Below are 18,620 nucleotides of genomic sequence, written 5' to 3' on the forward strand. Positions count from 1 at the left end.
GTGTGTGTGTGTGTGTGTGCGTGTGTGTGTGGTCGCCTGTAGGAGGTCTTTCTCTTTGTACGTGAATCTCCTTGGGATGTTAGCAGCAGGGGGATCAGGAATGAAGAGCTACTCTTTTGGGGATGAAATGATGGGTCTGAGTAACAGAGAGAAAAACACAACGAGAGAGAGAGAGAGAGAGGCAAATGGGACACAATGAACAGAAAGATGAAAGGGACAGTGTTAGAAAACCAGACTCCAGACTAGCCATGTGTTTATTGACCACACAGACAATTCAGCTGAGCTTTAGAGATTAATAAGGGAGAGTAATTAATAAATTACCATTTATTTATGGTACATATACTCCATCAGATTCCTTTTTTTTGTCACTAACTACTACTGCCACTATAACTAAGTAAATGCTGCCATTTCTCTACACTTTAAGCCACTTGTTTTTCCACATCTGTCTGAGATGAAGTGAGTTTCATTTACAAATAATATGTGAATAGATTGCTATGAATTTAAAAATGATATAGACTGTTGTTCAAATGTTTGGGGTCGGTAATGTTTTTGAAAGAGTCTCTTCTGTTCACCACGGCTGCATTTATTTGATCAAAAATACATAAAAAATGTGAAATATTATTACAATTTAAAATAACTGTTTTCTATGTGAATATCTGTTAAACTGTAATTTTATTTCTGTGATGTGCAGCTGTATTTTCAGCTTCATTCCTCCAGTCTTCAGTGTCACATGATCTTCAGAAATCAGTATAATATGCTGATCTGCTGCTTAAGAAACATTTCTGATTATTATCAATGTTGAAAACAGTTGTGCTGCTTCATATATTTGTGGAAACCGCGATTCATTTTATTTTTCAGGATTCACAGATGAACAGAAAGTTCAAAAGAACAGCATTTATTTGAAATATAAATCTTTTGTAACATTAGAAATGTCTTTACTGTCACTTTTGATCAATTTAATGCGTTCTTGCTGAATAAAAGTATTAGGTTCTTGTAATTTGATGAATTATATATATATATATTATTATATTGTATATTAAGAAGGCATTTGTTATATAATTTCTTTACAGTACATCAGAGCTAGACTGTGTTGCTTCTGGCCTCCAGTCATCATTTGTTTCGAGCCATGTTTATGCAGCAGCTAACGTCATTCATGAAACACAAGTAGAAGGAATTTCAGTGTAAATCATAAATCACATTTATGCACCACTTTATGTAAGAATGGTTTATGTATGATTCAAACTGATACTACGTCTGCCCGTCACATTGATGCAACAGTTTACATGCAGTAAGAATGATTTTACAAGCAATTTACAAAGAAATTCCTTCTGCTAATGGTTCTTGAATGAGGCTTAATATATATAAAATGATTTTGCTTTTCTAAAATAATGGTAAAAAAATCAAATAAACTATATTTGTAAATATATAATATAAATAAATAAAGTCAATTTTTAATGCCAGTGAAATTCTGGTGATATAATTTTATTTATAATTTTTACTCTAGACAATTTAATACGAATAATTAAAAAAATAAATTTCACAGAAATTCCTTGTGCTCATATTTCATGAATAATATGTGTACAATTATTTTGCTGCTCTAAAATCATTATTGCAAAATCTTTTGTATACCAATGCAATTCTGTTTTCATGATTTTAGTTTAGATTTATTTTCATGTTTCTGCCGTTTAAGTGTAGCCTCAAGCTGGTTAGTGAACACTGTGTGGTGACGTGCAGCTTCGGTGCTTCCAGTGCAAACACAGCGTGACCCTTGACCCTTTACACTCTCCGCTCGAGGAACAAGATGGTGCACATGGCCTCTGCCTCTCATTTCTCCTCTCCCTCGAGCGTTTGAGCAAAAGACGAACAGAAAAGGCCCGAGCGAGAGAAAGAAAGATGGTCTAGAGTGAGAGAGAGTTTTGAGAGAGTGTGCAAACCTCGTCCGCATGTTTCCATTAGATTGTCGTGTTGGCTAATTAGAGAGCGGCAGCATGATTCACCTTGTTAATTAGAAGGACTTGCACACCATCGACACCCCGGGGCTCCGAGAGGGCTCTACTTCAGCGCCTGCAGTCTCTCCTTCTCTGAAGATCCTTTTGCTTTTTGAGTCGAGAATGAATAAATTATTGGCGCCGTCCTTTCTGTGCGCATTCGACTCTTCATCTGCCACCGATGCAAATTACAGCTGATCAGTCGAAGGTGACGTCGTGCTACTTACAGAAGAAGGAAAAGAGGTTAAGAGGGGGAAAAGACTGCTTGCCCAAGCACGGGTGACACTTTCTACTTAGATAAGCGGGTTTTTAATGATCTCCTCTCGCAGGAGGCAAACGATGTTGCTTGAATGCGTTATTCCAACTTCATATCATAACGTGAAGCGCTCTCTGCTCATGCCAGCGCATTGCTCCCATTGTTTTCACTGCTGCTAAGTTAATAGCGCCAGCAATAATTAAAGATGGATACCAGCCAAGGTCAAACGGCGCTGTTGAATATGAATGGTGCTTTAAGAGCAGGAAGTGACCTCATAACGCCCGGGGCGTTTGTGTAATTGGGGTTTGGCTTGAACTGCAGGTCTCTAGAAATCTCTCCACAAAGACCAAACTTCAGCAGCTGCTTTAAAAAGCCAGTGCTTTTGCTGTATTTGATCTTCAGTGTCTTTCTGCCCAGCGTCAGCATGTCAAGCCCTGTTTGACCCTGAGGTCAGTGCACAGAGAGATCAATGATTTACACATTACCGTGAACTGATAATGGACATGATGACTCTAACCGGATCTGCTCAATAACTGCTCAAAATTGCTAAAATTATAATTTGTTTTAAAAAATAACTAAATGAATGACTTTTCCTTTCAGTTCATTGTCTGGCTTTTGAAATACAACCATGTTTTATTTTTCCGAAACTGCAATTATGAACTGATAATGGACATGATGACTCTAACCGGATCTGCTCAATAACTGCTCAAAATTGCTAAAATTATAATTTGTTTTAAAAAATAACTATATATTTTCTAAAATGAATGACTTTTCCTTTCAGTTCATTGTCTGGCTTTTGAAATACAACCATGTTTTATTTTTCCGAAACTGCAATTATCTGATTTTGTAAATATCTCATGTGAAATGCTGATACTTAAAAACAACATAAAATCAAAATGGACATCCTTAGTTCATTTCTAGGATGAATGATTCACCAGTGCATGTTATTCTAATGAAAAATATGTTTGTCTTCATAATCATTCATCAGAATGTATTTGTCTCTGCTTTTAGATATCTATATATCTATATATTCATATATATATATATATATATATATATATATACATATATATATATTTATACAACAGTTTGTTCTGGTTCTCAAATCTGATTGGTTGAGAACCGTGAGATATTGTACTGGTATCGCTACAGGAACGCCCTTTCACAATTTTGTATCACTCCGCTTGTTCTAGCCGGGTCTATGTTTTTTAAAATTATTATTCACTGAGCTAATCGTTGACTACGTTAGTTAATATAAGAAGAAAAGTCTAGCTTCGCGGCCCATTCCCTGCCCTACATTATTTCCCATTGAATATTCTGTTTCCCTAAAAAATATGGGACATCACAGAAGTGGTGAATTACTTATTTTTTTTTGTCGTCTCTAGGTTACACTTTTAAATAAATTATTAATAAATTATTTTTTACTATATAATAATAATAATAATAATAAATAAACTATCATAATTTTTATTATAATTATATTATTATTTATATATCATTATTTTATTATTAATTTAAGAGGTCAATATTTTTTGGAATTGTTACTATATTTGTGGATCTTTTAAACATTTTTATTGAAATCATGTATTTTTTGTAAGAAAAAAATTCAATTTAACATTATTTTTCAATTAAAACATTGTTTTTTATTTTTTATTATTGATTTAAGATATTATTTGTGGATTTTTTTATTTTTTTCTTCAATTAAACATGATTTTTCAATAATTTTTTTTTCTTGTTTTCTTTTTAAGATGTTATTATTTTTGGATTATATTATACTTTTTTTTTTTTTTTTGAGGAATTTGGCACTTCAGAGAAGAGCGTAGCACTGCACGGTGTCCTGGGGCAGGAGGATGAGAGGGCAGATTTTGCCCCTGCTGGTCCTTTATGTTCCAGACTCCGGAGTTACTGAACCTCAGTGTTGCCCAGTGAAAGCCCACTCCAAACCAGCCCGATCTTCCCGTTCCGCTCCGGCACAGACATCTGTCTGTGAGAGTGTGTGTGTGGCCTGTGGGGGGAGAGGAGAGACAACAGAAGGTCCTGTACGGGCAGGTTTGGCCATCATGACAAACAGAGCTCAAATCTTCACTCGCATGTGCTTTATGTGAAGTGAAACACACACGTGAGCTGAAGATGTGGATCTGTGTTCTAGATAGATAGATAGATAGACACTCTATGAAACAATGAATTGTACACATTTTCAATTTGCCGTGAGTTTGCTTTACAGTCTTTAACATGTGATTGCATTGCCGTTGCCCTAGTGTTGACCTTTGTAAATAATCTTGGTGTACAAGAGCAACAGCCGCTCTTCTCAGGTCTGAAAGAACCAAACGTAACGATATTGATCATCCACAGGATGGTGCGATTTGTGTGTAAATGGCTGCTAAAGGTTATCGTATCGTTTCTGATGCTGTTCTTTGCTGAAAGGTTACACAAGATGAAATAAGGAAATAAGTAACTTGAGGTTTTAAGAAAAAAAACATCTCTTTGCACTGATAGCAGTGAATTCTGTGTGTCAGCGTCTCCGCTTCATTATTCTTATGTGATGAGCATAATTACGACATGCAAAACTTCTGTAAGTTTTACTTAGCGCTGAGAGCAATTACCATTTCTACAATCAGCCAACTATTAAACATTTATTTTTGAAGCAGCACTGAGAATATACTAGCAGTTAGCCAAAATAATTCATATGAATATTTCTCTAAATTTGTCCGCTGTAATGAGTGCGGCGGTTAACTAACTCTACACATATAACCCCCCCTCGTTCTCTCTGGTGCATGTGGGTGATTCGTCTGTAATGGTGGTGGCTCTGAGAGCTGGCACCACAGATGGCACACTGGGACCCGCATTTATCAGAACGCCATAAATCTGAGACTCCGGCAGTTGCTGCAGGCGTGAAGCGGGCGCCGAGTCTGGTGCCAACTGCTGCGCAGACATGCCGGCTCCGGTCCTTGAGTGGGGCATCGCGGGCTGCTGGAGGAATAGGATTATCTCAGGGGTCAGCGGTCTGCGTCTGCTGGATGTGCTGATATGTACGGCGATATCAGGACTGTGGGGATGTAGAGAGTCAAAGCGCTTAGTGAACAGCCCACTGAACGTTAAAGGGGCGGCTCAGCCAAAAATGAACATCCTAATGTTGATCCAAACTTGTGACTGGCGTATGGTGACCACAAAAAAAGCACCATTTAGTCCATACTAGGGATGCACTTGCATAAAAGTATTATTAATTATTTAAGTAATTAATAAGTAATTATTATTATTAAATACTTTTTTATGTTTTTTATTGTACAGTACGATAGTATATTTCTTTATTCATTTGTTCTTGTTTTTTGGTGATTTAATAAAATTAAAATAATATTTAAATAATAATAATAACTATTATTGTTTTATTTTAGAATTATTCTTATCATTATTTAAAACTTAATTATTAATTTTTTACAGTCCAATGATATTATTACTGTAGTCATATTTCCTGACTGTTAATAAAATAAAAATAATATTTAGTAATAATAACTATCATTTTTTTATGTAATTACTATAGTGAAATTTCTTTATTGGTTTAATTTTATAATTTAATAAAATAAAATAATATTTAAATATTATTAATATAACAATAATAATAACTATTATTATTAAGAACTTGATTATTTTACACTACACTAGTATTACTATAGTAATATTTCTTTATTGGTTTAATTTTTATAATAATAACATTATTATTATTATAAACTTGTTTATGGTACAATAGTATTATTACTATAGTAATAATTCTTAATTGGTTTAATTGTTGTTATTACTGAGTAAAATAAAATATTTAATTTATATTATTATTAACTATTATTATTATTATTAATAATAAAACTTATATTTATTTTGTAGTATTTTGAATATTTATTTTGAAGTACAAGTCCTTGGTCCGTACAACTAAATTCCAAGTCTTCTGAAGCGATATGATAGCTTGGTGTGAGGAATTTTCTCTTTGAAAATTCTATTTTATTGCACTTTATTGACTTTTATGGAGCTCATCAGCCTCCGATCACCCTCCACTTTCATTATATGGAAAAGAGCTACATGAGCATTCTGCTAAACATCTCATTTTCTGTTTTATGGAGGAAAGAAAGTCATACTATGTGTTTGACATTACATTTATGGTTTATCTGTCCTTCCAAATGCATCTTCTAGACAACAATAAGATTGAACAGAAAGCAAACTGAGATGTTTCTTCTGAAAAGAAGATCTTGATAATCACAAGTGTCTGTTTTATGGTTTCACAAGAAATTATTCCTCTAAAGTGATGCCTAAAGGTAGTTTTTCAGGGTGTTGCTGCAGGTACAGATGAACATGTCTTCATAATGCCACCACAGAGGGACATGCGTGTGCTTTCCTTTGTGCTGACAGGCAGCATCCCACCGGGCATCTGACACCACAGACTCACTGTCTACAGACACAGTTTGCAATGGCTGTTGAAAACCAAAGCAATCTTTTTAACATGCCATTTTGAGGGCAGCATCACAGTTCTCTCTGATCTTACACACACACAGAACTGACTGCATGAAAGATTGCATTGATTGCCCTCATTCAGTTTAGCAACACACACACAGTCTCTCTCTAACACCAGCGGGCACAGGGTGGTTCACTCCCTCACTGCAGACAGACTGTGATGGCCGCGTGTGTGTGTGAGGCCATATGTGGCTGTGTATGTCTGTGTGTATGTCTCTGTGCATTTGTGTGTGTGTGTGTGCGCTGGCCTCAGGCTCCAAAACGTCCTCAGAAAGGGTCTGTGAGCGAGGCTGCCCCGCAGGAAACCGTGACATTACCTGAGGCGCCACTGGGCCCTCTTACACTTCACAAAGTGAAAAATCACATCAGAGCGTGTGAGCCGACACACACACACACACACACACACACACACACACACACACACACGCACACACACACACACACACACACACACACACACACAAACACACACACCCATTTATATTCACACCTAAATGTCTCTAAACACACCAACTACGTTTTAAAGATGTTTGCGGTAGAAGACACTGATGGATGTGTTGATTTGATTTTGGCATTTGTTTTTTGCAGATGATGATGTCACTTCCTGTGATATCATGCCACAGCTGAGACAGTTGCTTGGTTTGGCATGTAATAATAGTCTAATTGACTCGTGCGGCAGATCGATAAAATATTGCAAAAAAAAAAATCAGTATTTTTGTCTTGTGTTCGTGTAATAATTTCTAAACACACTTGAGAAGCAGCACTGTGTAAGATGACTTGTTTTCACCTAGTATATAAAGTTAATTCACTCTAAAAATAGACTCGAAATTCATGATTAATTTGTTTAGGGGTTTAATTATCATACAAACACACCTTTATCTGGAAGGTGAATCTGTATTATGACAGAATCTCCAGGCTTATTGTATGTGCAGCCTATTTTTGTGTGTAATAATGCACATTATACAATGTCTTAATGTTTCTACTGTATTTTTGCCACATAACATTTTTAGGATGCATGTTTATGCATTCAGATAGTGTCATCTAGCTATTATATACATGGTCATTTTTTAATGCAAGTTTGTCAGTCTGATCAAATAATGAGGCAAGAATGCAATGGCTAATGTTGCTTCTGGTTCATTTTTCACAGGTTTTGTTTTTCAAGTTGACCGCAGTGCACTGTGGGATAGAATACTGACATCACATACACATCACATAAAGCAAATATTGCAGGTCATCCAGGTATTTCATGCATACATGCGGCAAATTCATTAGAAATACTGTAGAATTGCACTACCATTCAATAGTTCAGATTTTTTTTTAATGTTTTGAAACAAGTCTCTTCTGCTCACTAAGGCTGGATTTATTCGCTCAAAAATGCTGTAAAAACAGTAATATTTAAAAAATATTATCACAATTTAAAATAGCTGTTTTCTATGTGAATATCTGCTAAAATTAAATGAATTGCTGTGATGCGCAGCTGAATTTTCAGCATCATTCCTCCAGTCTTCAGTGTCACATGATCTTCAGAAATCAGTATAATATGCTGATTTGCTGCTCAAGAAACATTTCTGATTATTATCAATGTTGAACACAGTTGTGCTGCTTACTGAACTCAAACGTTTGAGTGCTATGGCAGTATGAGAAAGAAGAAGGCAGGCCTGAAATAAATGGAAGAAATTGCAATGCTTAATATGGTGATTGTAGGACAGAAAGCCCCGCCTTTAAATTAAACCAGCCAATCACCTTAAGCATCACAAGACTTTAGAATGCACATTAGCTGAACTAAACTAAAAATACTGTTTCTTTAGTGTGATTTCAGCTCAAGAAGGAGAATTTATGATACAATCTTTGTCAGTTTTATTGCCGATTTGTCTTTGATTTTTATAGAAACGCAAGCTTTTTTCTAGCTGGGCCCTATTTTCTTGACAGGATTATCCACAATATCCATTTCTCTGATATTTTCAGAGTGTGGGCGATGTGGCATTACCTTTTGAATTCATCATGACTGGACACAATTTGTCATATGTCCTGGTCTGTAATATGATGTTTTTTTCTGTTTTCAGATGCAGCAGCAGGAACTCGCCCAAATGAGACAACGAGAGGCCAACCTGACGGCACTCGCCGCCATCGGCCCTCGGAAAAAACGCAAAGTGGACTCGCCAGGAGCTACAACGACAGGCACTGAGGTACGACCCTCTCTACACCGAACCATATTACATGAGTGCGAACGGTTGCAAGCTGAGATATGAAATTGTATTATTTGATTTGATACCTTATTTTAAAGCATGGATATTAAGCACTGGTTGATATATGTTAGATGATATATAGAAAAGAATCCGAAAAAAATCAGTTCGAGGAAAAAAAAAAAGACAAAAATTTATATATATATATTTTTTATTTTTTATTTGTATTTTTTTTAGCTGTATTGACAAGCCTTACTGGATATTATGGAGATTGTTTGATATTTTACGTCATACTCTCGGGTGTCGATGCAGGGTTTGATGTTCGTTTGTTGCATTGTGAGCGAGTGTAAGTCTTTTTTCCAGAGCAAAAATAAATGGCAGAGGGTTTTCCCCTGCAGTGTTTGTCCAGTTTCCCACAGCAGTGAAGGGGACGCACTGCACGTCTGTCCTCCGTGAGCGTGCTACAGTGTTGTTTTGATGCAGATCGCAGTGCCGCTCCACATATGGCTACCAGCTCTGCTCTGCATTACGCAGGATTACGCCACGCACACTGGAGACATAAAGAAACGCCACTATTATATTTCCTCGACATGCTGTTGTACATGAAGTCATTGGGTTTAGCTGCATCTGGTGAATGTTTAGCTTTGCTCTTGCCATCAGAAGGCCTCTTCATATTCCCTGACGGATTCTGACTAATGTTTGAATACCATAAACCGGAAAAAAGCACTTTGTGAATGTCAGCTGGTCATTTAAAAAACCTGCTCGTTGACGTGTGTGTGTGTGTGTGTGTGTGTGTTTGGTCAAAGTCTTCAGTGAACACAACCTCAGTGAAAGCAGGCTAACTAAATAAATGCATTACTTCTGCTCTGTGAACACCATCCTGACCTCCTTTACTTTATTGTAACTGTCAACAAGAAGCATGAAATGTGTATGTACACACACAGATACCCTGCTTTTATGGGGTTTGTTGGTTTACAGCATTAACATCGCTCTTTTGTAGACAAAGTGTTCAATGTCAAATTAAAAATTTTGATCTCTGCAGTCATCAAATAATGACTCGTATGAAACCCAGAATAATTGATTTCATAAGTGCTTGCCTCTTTTTTGTATTAATGCAACATCTAATTCATCATTGGTGCAGCAAATTGGTAATATACTAAAAAAATCACTTCAAAAATCATAATTTTTGTCTTGTGTTCTAATTAAAATTTCTAAACATACTTGAGAAGCAGCATTGTGTTAGATGACCAGATAAAAAGACTTGTTTTCAGTATAAATACACCTAAAGTATAATTACACCTATATCTTGAAGGTGAATCTGTAATGTGGCAGAACTGTGGTTGACATTTTTATGATCCTAATGAAACTAGCATCAGATTAAACACCATTTGTGAATCATGATGGTCAGAATGTTTTACTTTGACATTAATGAAAACGTCTCTTCTGCTCAGCAAGGCTGCATTTGTTTAGTCAAAAATACAGTAAAAACAGTGAAATATTATTACAATTTAAAATAACTGTTTTCTATGTGAATATCAGTTAAAATTTAATTTATTCCTGTGATCAAAGCTGAATTTTCAGCATCATTACTCCAGTCTTCAGTGTCACATGATCTTCAGAAATCATAATAATATGCTGATTTGCTGCTCGAGAAACATTTCTGATTATTATCAATGTTGAAAACAGTTGCGCTGATGAATATTTTCGTGGAAATCGTGATAAGTTTTATTTTTCAGGATTCTTTGATGAATAGAAAGTTCAAAAGAACTGCATTTATTTGAAATAGAAATCATTTGTAACATTATAAATGTCTTTACTGCCACTTTTGATCAATTGAATGTCTTTGCTGAATTATTATTATTTTTTTTTAAAGTTATTGACCCTAAACTTTTGAACAGTAGTGTATATTGTGAATGTAGTCACAGCTTAAGGGCGTTTTGAATTTAATAATTATTCAGTACCATAGTGTATATCTAAGTACCATCTGATACCAGTGCCATGGTACTATTGGCTAAGGGTCTTGACTGTTTTGTGTGTTTCTGTTTTTTAATGGTTGGGTGTTTTTCTGCCCATCTGACCACCTCTCATGTTCACAAGAGAAGAGAAAGGCAGGATAGACAGAGGGAGGAATCTTAACTTATTTTCACTTTATTTTCACCTCCCCTTATTTCTTCATTTCGGCTGGGGCAGCATGCCACCCTGGGGCGTTTTCACTGCTTTCTCCAGAGCAAAGTGAATGTGACTTTTCTAAGGGGGTCACGGAGTGGCTGCGGGCTACGGCAGCGCCGCTGTACTCCGGCCTTCTCTGAGTTTCACTCTGGGGCTCGGCAGAGATTTCATCTGCGCACGAATGTGCCGTGGGGCGCGAGCTCAGGGTGAGCTGCACCGCTTCACTCACGGTTCTCTGATTGTCGGAGTATCCGGACTCTGTTCTGCCACGTTAATCCCAAACAAAAGCCTCTCAGTGTCTGGAAACGGCCACCAGACTGAGAGGGAGCAATAAGAGAGATGCTGAAAGAGAGGTTTAAAGCAGAATTATTATAGTTAACTAAAACTAAAACTGAAAAAAAATTCTTTACTTGAAACAAAATAAAATTTAGCTGAAATAAAATATAAAAGAAGTTACATTTATTTTGCCAAGTAAACATTTCTCATTTTCATTTAGTTTAATTAAATAAATAATTAATTATTAATTTAATAATTTATATAATTACAAAAAAGTAATTTAATTCAAATTTAAATTTAATTAAAATTAAATCTAAACAGAAAAAATTTAAATTTAAATAAAAAAACTCATTTAAAATATTATTAAAATACTATAAAATTACAAAAAAAGTAATTTAATTAAAATTAATTAAAATGACATTAGAATTAAATATAAACAGAAAAACTATCAAATTAATCTAATTAAAAAAATGAATAAAAACGAGCTATAATAGTATTTAAATGTTACTAAAACAGCGCTGGTTTAAATCTTGTGGGTTTGTCATTGTTCCCCTTGAGACATTGCTATTGCTCAGACATTGCTCCTTCTGAACTCAGGAGACCTAATGGAGATTTCAGTTATGTTTTATTTAAGTTTGTCTGTTGTTTGTCCTAAAATGACTAAAAAACATACACAAATGAGTCAGTAGTTGCCATATAGTTAGATTATAGAGTGCATTTAATCCTGGGAGAATTTGGTGAGAAATGAAGAGAACTGGTTTGTCGTCTTAATGTTTCATCAAAATCTAATTGGAACTTTTTTTAGGAGTGAATTAGATCCTGCCAATTTTATTTTACCGAAAATTCTGTTTTACGCAGAAATACATCATGTTATGTGCAATTGATATGGTAGAATTTGATGAGAAGTGTCTGAGTTTGGTGTCTTGACAAAATTGTGCGCATTGTTGAGATCTCTTGTGAAACTATGCAACACGTGTGAGATTACTGGGGTCATTCATGATGGTGTGATGATACTTTAATGGTAGTTTCTTCCTTTTTGAAGTTTGTAGCATCTCGTCACTATAATATTCTTCATGACTTCTCTTTTTATGTTTCATAGAAGAAAGAAAGTTGTACGGTTTTGGATCGACATGAGAATTTCTTAATTTTTGGGTGAACTACTGTGATGTTTCTGTCCTATGGATTACCCTGAAACGCCCCGTCAGAGTGTGTGTGTGACTGAAATCAGGTAGCGCTGGTGGCGGGGCGGCTGTGGGTGTTTCTTCTTCCTCCTTCACCCCTCCTCTCCTCTCGTCTGGCCAGGCAGCAGATCGCCGTGGGGCTGAACCTGATAGCCCATGTTGAGCATAAAGTCTGTCTCCATCCTGAGCCGGAGAGCGCAAACAAAGAGGCCTTACAGCGCTTTGAGGGATAGATTAGAGAGAGGGAGACAGGGGCCCCTAACTGGCCCTCGCTTGGGGTCATTGCGCAGGCAGGAGCCACAGTAACAAACTCTGTCCTTTTGCTCTCAGCGCACACATTGAGCTTTGAAGTTCAGCACAAAGACACTGTGTGGGACGCGAAACGGAGCGAGAAAGAGAAAAAGAACGTGTAAGTGAGTTTGAGTGAGTGAGTAAGTGCGGTTAAATTCACAGGTGCAGGAGCATGTGCTTCACTTTGACCTGGCTCGTAATGCTTCTATGGATCCGTGTGTGGTTTTGTAGTTGATTACAGCAAAATAATGACTGTATTAATTTATTTACATTTTTTTATTTATTTTGCATGTTTTTATTCAAAGCAACTTGAGTTCACCTCTATAAGCGCATGCAGAAAAATGAAATGAAACCAGTGTTGTTGTTGTTAACTGCAAATAAAACTATTAAAGAACATTTTCATAATTTAAGTAAAACTGAAGTAAGTATTAATATTTCTGAATGTCACCCAGTAGTGGAGAGTAAAACTGAAATTGCAACTAGGTTTTTGTATTTTCTCATGAAAATGTAAGTGTCGTTTACTGTACAAAAATCAATGCCATAATGCTAGCCATTTCTAGGGTATTTTGGGTGGTTGCTAAGGCATTGTTTGGGTGGTTGCTAGAGTGTTACTAGGGTATTCTGGGTGGTTGTAGGACATTGCTATGTGTTAACATGGTTACCAGGGTGTTTCTAGGTTATCATGGGTGGTTGCTAGGGTGTTGCTGTGTATTTGTGTGGTAGTCAGAATGTTTCTAGGGTTTTCAGGGTGGTTGGTAGGTGTTTGGGTGGTTGCCAGGGTGTTACTAGGGTATTATGGGTGGTTGCCAGGGTATTTTTAGTGTATTCTGAGTGGTTGCTTGGGTGTTGCTGGGTGTTTGTGTGGTTGCCAGAATGTTTCTAGGGTATCATGGGTGGTCACTAGGTTGTTGCTAGGTGTTTGGGTGGTTGCTAGGGTGTTTCTAGGGTTTTCAGGGTGATTTCCAGGGTATTACTAAGGTATCATGGGTGGTTGCTAGGGCATTGCCAGGCATTTGGCTGGTTGCTAGGGTTTTCAGGGTGATTTCCAGGGTATTACTAAGGTATCATGGGTGGTTGCTAGGGCATTGCCAGGCATTTGGCTGGTTGCTAGGGTTTTCAGGGTGATTTCCAGGGTGTTACTAGGGTATCATGGGTGGTCACTAGGTTTTTGCTAGGTGTTTGGCTGGTTGCTAGGGTGTTTCTATGGTTTTCAGGGTGGTCGCTGGGTGTTTGGGTGGTTGCCAGGGTGTTTCTAGGGTATTCAGGGTGATTGGTAAGTGTTTGGGTGGTTGCCAGGGTGTTATTAGGGTATTCTGGGTGGTTGCCAGGGTGTTTCTAGTGTATTCTGGGTGGTCACTAGGGCGATGCACGGTGTTTGGGTGGGGTAGTTTATGACTAATTCGCATTTTAAAATGGTAATAGGGATACTCGACATAGCAAATACCACTAATTATTCCTGTGTAGTAAATTGCAGTGAAGGATCACCAAAACAGGGCAAAACAGGAAGATTGATTCGCCTTTTTATGTAAATGTGTCACCTTTTTCTTTTAGGGTTGTAGATTAGAAAAAAGGTAGAAGTAGGGAAAGACTGCGAGCGAGAGAGAGAGAGAGAAAGAGAGGGGAAAAGCACAAGGAAAACTGATGCCCTTTCCTCCAGCTAAATTAACAGGAATCACGTGGAAAACAATCCGAGCTGGGAATGAAAGGGGGGGTGGAACCATTAAAATGCGCCCGGGGCGATGGACTGCGCCCAGTATCACTAAAAATGCTCTCAGTACAGATGTGCAGGCAGGCTTACAGGCAAACTCTGCTCTTGTTCTATAGCTACAATTAAAATCAACCTCCCTGCCAAAAAATTGGATGGTAGAAAGAGAGAAAAGCAGACATGAACATCAAAGACAGATTGAAATGTGTAGTCAGTAATAAGAATGGTCTCCAAGCCCCGCGGTTCTCCACGGTCCTCTTGTTAATGAGAATTTTTGACCTCTGGTTTGTAAGTTAAACTTGTAATCTTGGTTAATGAAGTAAATCAATCCTAACTTGGAGTGAGCAGCCTTTCCTTCCATCCAGCCTTTCTGTGTCTTCGGCTGCTCGCGCTCGTCTTTTTCTTCTCCTCCCATCTTTCCCAGCCTGAGTAAACGCAGGCAGATCTTTCAGCCAGACAAACAGGAAGGCCACGGGTGTGTTGTCTCTCTTTCTCTGTGTGTGTGTGTGTGTGTGTGTGTGTGCTTTGACGTCTGCTTCTCGAGCTCTTTCGTAGCCCCTCTGAAGGCTGGTGGAGGAACACGGTCACAAGAGTCTGCGTTTATTCAATAAAAATAAAATGTACTTAGTTTTTTTGTCTCAAATGTTCTTTTGAACAGTTTTGTCTCATTTTAAATGAAATAAAACATATGGTTTTAGGAAATAACTTAAGTTGCCATTAACTTTTTTTTATTTATATATTTTTTTTATATAGTTGGTATTTTTCCTTATAGATATTAACCAATGATATAAATATATATTGTTGTCATAGTTTTGTTTTAATTCAATCTAGAAAGGTTTCAAATTAAATTATGCATCAAAAAATTATTATTTTTCTGTAGAAAGGTGTGAAATAGAAAAACTAAGCCCTGATATAAAATAGTAATAATAATAATAATAATAAACGAATTTGGTCACCAACATTTTTAACAACTCATTAAATCTTAAGGTCAGTCACAATTATTTTATTATAGTATTTTGAATATTTTCAGAAAATTTGCAGCATAATTTCTTAAAATACTTTTTCTATTGCAATTTATTGCCATCACTGATTTGTCTGCAATTGGAGGCAGAATATCAGGGCAATAAATAAAGTCTTGATTATTTATGTATTTATTTATATAAATGTCTGAAGCATTTACAAATCTAAATTGGACATCAGATATGTATGTATATTCTAAGATTATTTATTTATTTATTTGTTTGTTTGTTTACATGACTCAAACATCTACAATATATATATATATACTATACACATAATGTATATTACTGTAAAAATGGTAAAATGTACAATTCTATATCGGAGCTCACTTAAAATATGTGAATATATATATCAAATACAACAATATATACTGTAAATATATATATATATATACAGATCATGCCATCTTGTTTTTAGAGAACTGAACAAAGCATAACTTCATTTTAAATTAAAACCAGACAAATTCATATCGAAAGATGTCACATCTGATCCCACCTCATGATTCACGTTTGACGTGTTTGTTTGCATCAGTCTGCAAATGTTTGTGAGGCTTTTGCAAACAACAGTACAATTACTATTTCACGCACAGCGACGACGGATAATGCATGTGGTTCTTTAACTTGAGTCACTGCAAGAATTCAATGGTAACATACACAGAGTGCGTCGGCACGTGTGTGCGGTTTACATCCGTCTGAGGGTTCATGCGGGTCAATGATCTGAGACTCCATTAAGTAACGTCTGTGCGTTGGCTTTCCACACACAATGACCACGTCAGACCAGGTCACAGATAACTTCCTTACATGACTCATTTCATTCTGATGGGTTTTTCTTGATTGTTTTTTAGTGCATGAGTTTGTTCCTGCCAGCTGCACCACACCCACCCCATCCATGTGAATCCATCAGCCGTAAACCAGCAGTCAGCTTCAAATAAACAATGTTCAGGAATAATCGTACCAAATGAAAACCATCAGCGCTGATTTATTCACTGACGTTTCTGTCACGTGTTTAAACTTCCCAAACTCTCCGCCACCAGTCGTCTATTCCGGTTAGGTGAAAGAAAAAACTGTTTTGTATACATACTTCCAATCATGTTCACAAAGCGGTAGATTTAGTCTAGTTTCCATTTCTGGGCTGCACTGGTTTGAAGGTTCAGCTCTGTTAAAAACACCTCACATCCGTAGAAAACGCCCTTAGTGGTTTTCCGTGCAGCCCAAGAGGGATCGGCGAGGAAGAGAGAAGTTGAAAGCACTATACATCACGTAGGAAAAGGCCGTTTAGTGCCACAGATTTCCCTGTGGTCCTGTAGAGTGGTGTGGGAACTGGCCTACGGAAAAGTCCGGACAATAGCGCTCTGTATCCCGCCTGGAGGATCGCCCGTTTGGATGGGTCAACTGCATCATGTTTAATAAGATATTTGCATCTTGCATTGTGCCAAGATGAAAGCCATGCAACAGGAAGGTCGAGAGATTTCGAGAGATGAAGTTTCTCTCTTGTTGATTTTTGGTACAGTATGATGAAGAAGAGCTTCATATCATGAATTAAATAAGGGTTCTTTATTGGCATCTTCGGTTCCATGAAGAACCTGAACATCAATGGAATCTTTCCATTCCACAAAACGTTCTTTATTGTGGATAAATGTTCTTTAGATTATTAATATGTTCTTTACTCTTAGAAAAAAATGGTTCCTTTAGGAACTGTTCACTGAAAAGTTTTTTGGAAACCCAAAAAAAGTTATTCTATGGCATTGCTGTGAAAAAAAACCCTTTTGAAAACTTTATTTTTAAGAGTGTAAATTTAAATATAAATGTCAGGCATATATATATATATATATGCATAAGAACAAATCTGTACTAATAATTAAGTCTTCAGATGAATATTTCCATATTTCTCCATGTTGATGCCAGTGAAACTTTGTGCTGAAAAATGGTTAAATGTACAGTTTTGACAACAAAGTTGAGCCTGAGGGGAGGTTCAGATACTCATTTTAAAGAAATTAATTACCTCCCTTGTTAATCTAGATATAATTAAGTTTCTGAAGAATGAATTTCACTGCAGTTTTGCCATGGAGACGCTACAGCAACTAGAGCCAAAACTAGAAGCTGCTGGTCAGGGATGATGGGATATCCTGCTGATACATTCTCTCTAGCGTCCCACGCTTGTCTGGGAATACATCATCTATCCCGCTATGAACCGGAGATTAGCATTAACACATATTGGGCCTTATTTATCAATCTAACGTAGAAACAACTGCAGATCCGTGCGCACAAATCAGCTTGCGACAGAGTTAACGTGTGATTCATTAAACATTGGTATGCCGCCAATCTCATCGTACGAATGATCGCACGTTGATAAATGTGGCATCAGAAAACAATCGTCATTTGAATATCACGCCCCTAAACACACCCCGGTTTAGAAGCCTCGACCCTAGAGTTTACGACACGGAGAAACGAAACCCGGCCAAAAAGAGGAAGTAATCTCGTGAAAGAGAAATTGATCTTACTCCAAAAACACCCGTTAACCTTGTAATTGCGAACAATTAGGCTACATTAATATATGTAATTTATATGTAGCCTATATTAAAATACTGGTCAATATAAACAGCCTATTTAGTTCCCCTCACTCTACAACAAATATTTTAAATTTAACGGTATTCAGAACAGAACAAGAATAAAAAATAAGTAGTTATTAAATTATATATTAAACTATCAAATAAAACACAAATTAGGCTACAGTGGCATTCATTATAAACAGCATACAAATGTCAAGCGAAACTGAAACGGCATTGGGCTCGAGCATGTCTCATACCACAAGAATCCAAGACAACAAAGTTGAGCCTGAGGGGAGGTTCAGATACTCATTTTAAAGAAATTAATTACCTCCCTTGTTAATCTAGATATAATTAAGTTTCTGAAGAATGAATTTCACTGCAGTTTTGCCATGGAGACGCTACAGCAACTAGAGCCAAAACTAGAAGCTGCTGGTCAGGGATGATGGGATATCCTGCTGATACATTCTCTCTAGCGTCCCACGCTTGTCTGGGAATACATCATCTAT

General features: G+C 36.7%; 1 protein-coding gene across 1 annotated transcript in view; it reads left to right on the plus strand.

Moving 5' to 3' along the window:
- Positions 1–18,620, plus strand: part of LOC107600467 (transcription initiation factor TFIID subunit 4-like) — a 57,317-nt gene that overhangs the window by 18,345 nt on the left and 20,352 nt on the right. The window contains exon 4 of the mRNA XM_016292377.1: positions 8,805–8,927. Coding sequence (XP_016147863.1) covers positions 8,805–8,927 — 123 coding nt within the window. The remainder of the gene's footprint in view (positions 1–8,804; positions 8,928–18,620) is intronic.

Source organism: Sinocyclocheilus grahami, unplaced genomic scaffold (genome assembly GCF_001515645.1).
Source record: "Sinocyclocheilus grahami isolate Dianchi unplaced genomic scaffold, SAMN03320097.WGS_v1.1 scaffold14.1, whole genome shotgun sequence".
In the NCBI taxonomy this organism is placed as follows: Eukaryota; Metazoa; Chordata; class Actinopteri; order Cypriniformes; family Cyprinidae; genus Sinocyclocheilus; species Sinocyclocheilus grahami.